The sequence below is a fragment of the Cibotium barometz genome, chromosome 62 (assembly GCF_041138505.1).
Source record: "Cibotium barometz isolate CiBa-2024 chromosome 62, ASM4113850v1, whole genome shotgun sequence".
Lineage (NCBI taxonomy): Eukaryota > Viridiplantae > Streptophyta > Polypodiopsida > Cyatheales > Cibotiaceae > Cibotium > Cibotium barometz.
The window spans coordinates 10,110,823-10,119,800 of record NC_141107.1 but is presented as its reverse complement, the minus strand read 5'-3'; the positions used below and the strand labels follow the sequence as shown (position 1 = coordinate 10,119,800).

General features: G+C 41.5%; 1 protein-coding gene across 1 annotated transcript; it reads right to left on the bottom strand.

Moving 5' to 3' along the window:
• Positions 1–2,503: 2,503 nt before the first annotated feature.
• On the bottom strand, positions 2,504–2,950 carry LOC147604127 (uncharacterized). Its single transcript, XM_086795295.1, has 2 exons — positions 2,735–2,950; positions 2,504–2,641 (listed from the first exon to the last, which is right to left on the bottom strand). The coding sequence occupies exons 1-2, from the start codon at positions 2,948–2,950 to the stop codon at positions 2,516–2,518; spliced, it is 342 nt and encodes a 113-aa protein (XP_086651421.1). The 3' UTR covers positions 2,504–2,515.
• Between the last annotated feature and the right edge of the window lie 6,028 nt (positions 2,951–8,978).

Below are 8,978 nucleotides of genomic sequence, written 5' to 3'. Positions count from 1 at the left end.
AGTGCCTATTGGTACTAGTGGAGATAGACTAGGGCTGGCAAAGCTACCAGCCCCAGTCTATCGTATTCTTCCAATAACAAAAAACTTATATACATTTGGTATAAGCATCGGATTTAACTAGAGTTGATAAAAATATAGGTATATGCATCATTATATTCATATTCTGATGCTTGTTATGATGCCTTTACCAATGCTTATTTTGACACTTTTATTGCTACCCACTTTTTTGACACTTATTCCAATGATCCTGTACTGATGCTTATACTGATAATGGGAGATGATAAAAGCAAAAAAAATCCTAAGTCTAAGATGTCAGTATGGGTGTTAGTTTTGAGATCTCCAGCAAGGTGCCATTCCACTTAATACTCACCATAACATTCCACGTGCAAAATTTCACCATGATTTTATCATTGCACTCTGTATTAGGTATCTCTGTCAAGTTAAAGAAAATCTTCAAAATCTCATGATCTTCCTTTGGTACTTCAAATGCAGCAAGCCACCAAATTTCATTCTCAGACTGTACACTAAAGTAATTAGGATGACTAGGCAAGATGGTAGGATCCAGTGCTCTATTCATGAGAGTTAGACTAACATGTTCAAACTTCTAACCTTGGAAATAAAAGGATAAGGTGTGTGTGGTTGAGAAAAAAAGTATAGTTTTTGATGTTGTAAATGTTGTGGAGAGTAGTTTAGGAAAGGATTCATTAGTTACTCTTGTTAATTTTGAAGTTAGCATCACAAAACACACCAACGTGAAGAAGCAAATTCGGTGTTGTTTTCTTTTTTTTCAAAAAATTCAAAAAAAATAAAAAACATAAGGGACCATTGATTTAGCCAGGAACTTACATTTTATTCCTTTGCATTGGCACAATATAATTTTCATCATTTGGATAAGTATTATGCACCCAAGACCACAAATTACTGACGCGAAAAACTCCACACGAAAGTGCAGGAAAGTTGTTCACGACGTGAACCATTTCCCGCTGAAAATTGGATCACGTGAAAGTGCAGGAGACCTTCACGGCATGAACCATTTATGAAGTAGTTCACGACATGAAACACCTTCTGTTTCACGATGTGAAAGAAATCCTGCAGGTTCACGTGAAGGCCAAAATTGATGGATTGACAAAACTAAGGTTATGAGGGTCGGATAAAGAAAGAGAATTTAACTAAAAGAAGGAATTTAACCCTAAGGAGGAAAATTGTTGAGCACATGAGAGTGCAAGAAAACCATTCAACAACGTAAACCATTTTCTTGTAGTTTCACGACGTGAACCGAGTCCTGCTGTTTCATGATGTAAAACATTCTCTGCTAATTCACACCTCATGATGAACAGAGCGATAAAATTGACAATTGAATCAAATTGGGTTGATTAATAGCTTATCAAATCATACATACATGCACTTAAGATCTGGAAAACTCATCGGAGATGATCTTATGCCTGACGATAGTGCATCAAATCAACCAAAAACTTCCTACCAAAGAAGTGTGGGATCAGGACATTCCGCAAGAACACACTTGAGTGTTTTGAGAAACCTGACCCCACTGCACAAACTAGTACTGAAGAATACATGGAAGAAGGGTTGAGATACGCTGGGTTTGGGGAAGAAGATAAACCACACTCCCCAACCAAGTCCAGTGGGATCATTGATATCACTCGGGGATTTTCGGTCTCCAAACTAGTCATGATGAAGAAGTGTAATCTGTGGGCATGGGTCCATCAACTAGCACTAGACTCAGTCCAAGATAAGAAGTGCTATTCCAAGCATTGAATTCCAGGCGGTCAAATACTGGCACCCCTCGAATTAGACAAGATATGGAAAGTGCAGTTAAGGATGGGTCAAATATTCTTTCCCACCACCGAGGAAATGAAATTAGACCTCCAACGAAGGTAGAACAAAACTTTGAGAATTGAGCTTAAGGAAACAAGAGCTTGATACTTGTAGGGCAAGAGCTGAGACACTACTACATATTAGCCTAATACCGGGGCTTGTACCGGCGCTATTTAACGGGGTTTAAAAAATCCTCATCATCGGTATAAGCGCCGGTATAAGCACCGGTATCGCAGCGTCGGTATACCTGTCGGGTATTAATACCGGCGCAGATAACGGCGCCTATACCGACGCTGACTGGGGGTAATACCGGCGCTTAAACCGGCCTCTATACCGATTCATATACCGACGGGAAAACCGGCCTCTATACCGGATTATATACCGAAATATAAACCGGCATCTATACCTATGTATATACCGACGCTGATACCGGGGCAAATACCGATGCTGTAGCAGAAATTTTTTTTTGGGCAGAATAGTGCTGCCTGGCTGTTGCCTAGCTGCCTGCAATGAGCAGGATCAACAACAGCAAACAGACAGCACCATTCTGTCTACAATAGAGCACAAAAACAACCGTGCTCGTTTGCATATTTTCCTGATATCGACAAACAAGAAATTAAATTAAACATTAATACTCAAGAATGTTTTGATCATATTTCATTAGTTTGAAGGTCATCATACATCATGGTAATGCCTCCCAATTGACGGTCTCTCCTTCTTCTTCAAGCATCTCAAACAAGGCCACAAGGCCATGTTTGTGAGCGTACTTCTCCTCTCGCCTGCTTGGTGGGCGATTCATGGCCAACTCCTGCACACACAATTAACAATTATAACTTTTAAAAAATCAACATTTAGCCCACATACCTACATTTAAATAAATAAAATTGCTACAAACACTTACGAATTCATGGCGCATGGTTTCGTAACCACCACTCCCGAGATGAGAAGCCCCTACTGTTTGCAGTCTTGCCCTTGCCGCCTCTCTTTGTTGTTGAAACCTGTCTGGTGTCTCGGTGAGCTCCTGAGCAATGGCTGCCCACTCCCTGTCATCTAGCCAAACAGGTTTCTCCTTCCCCTCTCTGAATGCATCCCTCGCCTCTGACCTACGATGCCCCATCAAAATGCGAGCTGTATACTGTATCCACTCATTAGAGACGACATTCATAGGGTCAGATGGCTGGAACTCTTGCTTTATCTTTGTGTTTATATAATTTTTCTTTCCCTTGTCTTGCTGATCCCACTTAGTCATGACAGAGTCATGAAACTGTATAGTGCACAATTGTCGAATGCGTGTCTTCATTGCCTTCCCTGCACTATCCATTAATGGTGCCCCATCCCTAATTGTGTAAATCTTGCTGTTGTCATGGTCATGTGCACCCCAGGGAGTGGAAGGTGACCCTATGGGTGTGCTATCAACAGATGAGAGCGAAGGACGACGCTCACGTGGTGGTGGTGTCACAGCATCTGTGGCACTACCACCACAACAACCTCCCCCTGAAGACCTACTACGTGAGCGCCGTCTATGTGAAGACGTGGTAGATCGAGCTGTAATAGGGGTGGAAGGCTGTGTGGTACGAGGTGTGGGAGCTGCTGTCGTACCCACGGGTGTGGGAACTGGCGTCGGGAATCCAGATGGTGAGGCAGATGTCCCTGCTCCAGAACCCCAATAACTCTGAGCCATGGCTCTCTGCTCTGGAGTCATGGACGAAAGAAAACCATATAACTGCTGGGGACTCATGCCCTGCGGTGTAGGATTAAATGAGAAATCTGGACTGTAGTCGTAGGGCGGTGAGTCACCCATGGCCTGTTGGACAAAAAACCATATGACAAACTTGTACGGAATGAAAATTACACGGTAAACAATGAATGAAAGAACCATAAGATAAACATTAACAATGATAAACAACATTGGTAAAACTATATCAACTTGCTCCTACAGTAGTGATTATGATGGTAAACATTAACAATGGTAAACAATGAATGGACCTTCAATGTCATAAAACCATTACAAATATGTCATAACTATTTGCATAATCATTAAGATACATCATTTTATAAATCATTATCTATTCTATCATCCTCATTAAGATCAGTAGCCCCAAAGAGATCTATGTCTATGCACATTTCAGCATCCTCATCATTAAAAGTCCCTTGATGAAGGATGTCTTCATCATCTATGTCTTCTTCCTCAACTTGATTTTCAGCTTCCTTGGTTTGCACCTCTTCATTTGGATGTTGCTCTAGTTCCTTCTCTTCATTTGCTTGCTCCTCTTCATTGTTGATATCGGCTTGTTCTTGCTGCTCTCCATTACCCTGTGCATCCACATCACCTTGTTGTAGCTCAAATTCTTCAAAAATTTGCTTACTGCGGGGGGCGACTTGAACCACAAACAGCCAGCGTGGATCTTTTGGATCCGCTTTAAAGACAACCTGCTCACAATGCTCTGGGCGCACAAAAGTATCTTGCTGATCGGTCCATACCTTTGTGGAGTCCACTTGGATGAGGCCACTCTTGTCTCTACGTACAGTTGCATGTGGCCCATTCATGATTACCTTGAACCACTTCACATCAAAGATAAACAACTCAAAACTTCTGAAGCCAACCTTCAATATATCTTGAATGGTTCCAAAGTAATCAAGCATTCCAGTAATTGTGTTATCATCACTTGCACTTGCACGACTTTCTTGAACAAACTGTGCTGTGACACCACAATCAAAGGTTGCTCTTCTTTGGTCTATTCGTTCTACTCGAAAATGACGTCCATGTGACCAAAACGCCCCATATTTGTGATACTACAATGAGCACAAAAAGTTTGTTGATGGAGAATCAAACACAGAGACATGTAGAGGAAAAAATGAGAGACATGTAGAACTTAAACACTTACATGCCAATCGCATCCTTTTGTAAGCTCCTCCTCCTCCTCTGTTATAGGTAAACCAGCACGTTTGGCTTCTAAAATTGTAGCTTCTAGCCATCTACTTGTGGGAAAGTCCGGAAGAGCTTGCATACCTTCTGGATATGGGAGATTTCTTGTAGTGCGATTCCTTCTGAAACTTAAACGATCTTGTACTCGCTGTCGCTTGAGAGCTTCATATGTCTCAATCCACTTCTCCATTACATGAGAGTTCAAGATGCAAAATTTGTTGATTTTTTCTCTCAAAGTGTTATCCATCTTTCTCTTAATGCCTTGGCCTTGAGGTTCCTCACCAATGACTCGCCTGTTGGACTCTTGAGACCATAGTCGAGGTATCTCTGGATCTGAGGAACTTAAATATTCAGTGATGTAAACAAGGGACTCCGAAATGCATACAACCTGTCGGAGTCCGAAACTCCGAAATTGTCCTCTTGACTTGTTGTTCCTCCATCTTGCTAAAAACCCATGGGGCTCTTGGAAGTAGCACCTTTCCATTGGGTCTAGTGCGAGCCCACAACTCTTGCATACAACCAATCTCTTCCAAGTCATCCCTTTGGCCTTTAGTATCCTTTTTTCCTGTCATGGTCTTCCACAGAATGTCAGCTACATTCTTGAAAATATGCATCGGGTCAAGCAAATGGTTTATAAGGAGATCACCCCAATAGGGGAGTTGGTGAAAGATAGAGAGCCTCTTCATCCCAGGACATGCCAAGTTGCCACATTCCTCCCATTTGATCTTCCAATCGCTTGCCTTCAATGTACTTGGAGGAGGTCTTCCTAGATTACCATCCCGCAATTCATGATTTTCTGGCAGATACCTAACATGTCCTTGGTAGACATTCTTTCGTAATGCTTTTGAGTATCTTGAATCAAGTCGAGGACCACATACAGGACATGCATTGTAACCCGATATAGACAAACCTGAGCATTCTCCATAGCCAGGCCAATCATGCATTGTCCACATGAGAATACCTTGCACAGTTGTAAGTCTTTGGCCACTCTGCTGCTTTGACATGTCCTTCACTTCAATTCCGTTCCACAAGGTGCGTAACTCATCAATAAGTGGTGCCAAATATACATCCATGTTCTTCACCTTGTACTTTCCTGGAACTATTAATGAGAGCAACAGATGACCTTTCTTTATTGCTAACCATGGCGGAAGATTATAATTCACAAGGCAAACAGGCCATGTGCTCCATGAAGAGCTCCTTAAACCAAAAGGGTTTACACCATCCATTGCTAGGCCAAGACGGAGGTTTCTAGGTTCTTCCTTAAAAGCCGGCCATTTCTCTTCAATGTGTCTCCATGCGGGTGAGTCTGCAGGCACACGCATCACTTCATCTGTGGATCGAGTTGTGGCATGCCATGTCATCAAGCTTGCTATTGATTTGCACCTGAACATGCTTTTTATCCTTGGAATGATTGGAAAGTGCCTGAGAACCTTTACCGGGACAGCTTCCCCCTGAACATCTTCTCTATATCTGTTAGAGCCACAATGGGGACATTCTTGCAAATGCTCATATTCATGGCGGAAGAGGCAACAATCATTGCGACAAGCATGAATATTATTGTAATCCATGCCTATGGATTTCAATAACTTCTTCGCATCTGCACGAGATGGAGGCATCTCGTTGCCCTCGGGGGGGTCGCTCACAAAAAAATGTGAATATCACGTGCATTCAACAGAAGCATATTTTTAATTTATGAAACTTATAGAAATATATTTACATAAGGGTATGATTTAAAAAATTTTCAAAAAAATTTACAGATTCATAAAGAAAAGGGGATATTATATGGATTAGAAAATTCACAGATAAGGGATTTAAAATATAGGCCTTGAACGCACGCGATAGGGATATTCTACATAGAGTGACCCCGTTGCCAGGGGGCAATATTTGATCTTTCAAAAGCCTGCAAGTATGGCAATATCTGATCGTTACTATTAAGATTTTCTCAAATACAAGTTGATAATTTAACATTTCAACAGTAGGTGTAATCTCCAAAAAAAGACCTTACTTGAATAGTTCAGTGACACTTGTATTAGACCATCCAAAAACTGACTGCAAATTTAGCATTGTAGGAGATGCACACAATACAGATATGTTGGCACCATTGTATAATGGAAGGCGTGCAAGTTTACGCATGGCCTCTTCCTCTGGTTCATAATTTGACCGTTGAGAATGTCGTGGTTGATGATCTTCATGTTCATGCTCCTCGAAGAGAGCTTCTTGTTGCTCAATGAAGGCATCCAACATTTCTTCCATTGGACCTTCTTCCATTTCCTGACCTTCTTCCATTCCCTCGGGTGCTGTTAATTGAGCTCCATCTGTCACTCCCTCCTGCGATATCCTCATCCTTTGTTGGGGACGAGAATTCACAGGCGCAATGTTATCAAGATGCGGCTGCACACTTGCTTGGTTGTACGATTGAAACCGTAAATTTTGCAAGCGCTCCATTGGAAATATTCCAGCGTCATGAACATGCTCGTTGCAAATCCTTCGTTTTCGAAAGATTTGGTACTTACATCGCATGCATGGACACGCTATTCTCTCTTCAAGATTGAGAGGCTCCATCTAGCAGGATAACATGTATATGCAGCTCGTTAAACACAAATCAGCTTATCTCCTCTCCATACAAAATTAAATAGAATTTACACAAGGATGGAGAGAGAAGCTATCTCTATTCATAAATAGCTGTTTATATATAAAGGCCTTATGCAATAATCTAAATGCATATTATAAGTATAAGCTTGCATAATAAGGCTGCAAGACTTATGCATAAGCTCTATGCATAAGCCTTATGCATAAGTCTTATGCATAAGCTCTATGCATAAGCCATATGCATAAGTCTTATGCACACGCTCTATGCATAAGTCTTATGCATAAGCTATATGCACACGCTCTATGCACAAGTCTTATGCATAAGCCATAAGCTCGGACCTAATCCCAAAAACCCTAGGACTGAATTACGGTTTTGTAAATTCCGCCAGAGTCTCCTTTGTAATTGGAACCAAATCTCAATTGAAAATGCAACTTCTTAAAACTTGTACGCAATACTCTTTGCATCCCACAATGTCATGAAAGATCATATGCATTTGCAATATCCACACAATATGACAGAAAAGGGGCCCCATTGCCCAAATGCATCCACAAAGTCGATGGTGAGGATTGTTGAGGACGCGCGTTGAAGCTTGCCGATCTCCCGGCCAAGCTCTTCTCACCCCTTCACCGAGTTTTCCTCCAAGGTGAAGGTTGAGGCTATTTCTTCACACCGGTGTACCTAATCCCCCTTCGTACCGCTTTACCAAGCAATCACGGCACAAAGAGTTCAAGCCATTCTCCCCTTGGCCTCTCCAACCAATGCCAAGGTACCCTCACACATTGCTAGATTCTATAGAAACTTGAAGTGGTTGCAATGGTGAGTGTAGGTACAAAATGATGTGGATAATATCAAATGATAGAACAAGTTTGTTGGCTTACAAGTATTGAGCATGACTCATGCCCTTTTACAATTTAGAACTCAGCAATTGAGGCATGGACTCATGCCTCAATCCATCATCCAAAAGCTCCAACACAAACCAACAATTCACAATGCCCTCACCATGGCATTTGCATAAGCATTTGTTAACCACAATCAAGGCATTTGCAATTGCATTTTAACAATCCCTTTCATATAAGCCATATGCATAAGTCTACCTGCGTACGCTCTATGCATAAGCCATATGCATAAGTCATATGCATAAGCCTTATGCATACGCTCTATGCATAAGTCTTATGCATACGCTCTATGCAAGACTTATGCATAAGCTCTATGCATAAGCTCTATGCTATATGCCTTATGCACTATTATGCTAACCCTTAATCCCTTTCACATAAGCCTTATGCACACGCTCTATGCAATTACGCTCTATGCATAAGCCTTATGCACACGCTCTATGCATAAGCCTTATGCATAAGCTCTATGCATAAGCCATATGCATAAGTCTACCTGCGTACGCTCTATGCATAAGCCATATGCATAAGTCATATGCATAAGTCTTATGCATACGCTCTATGCATAAGTCTTATGCATACGCTCTATGCAAGACATATGCATAAGCTCTATGCTATATGCCTTATGCACTATTATGCTAACCCTTAATCCCTTTCACATAAGCCTTATGCACACGCTCTATGCAATTACGCTCTATGCATAAGCCTTATGCACACGCTCTATGCATAAGCCTTATGC

Coding starts and splice junctions, on each gene's coding strand:
- LOC147604127 (XM_086795295.1), bottom strand. CDS start 2,950: ATGGGGCATCGTAGGTCAGAGGCGAGGGATGCATTCAGAGAGGGGAAG. Junction 2,642..2,734: donor AAACCATGCGCCATGAATTC/GTAAGTGTTTGT, acceptor TTGTGTGTGCAG/GAGTTGGCCATGAATCGCCC.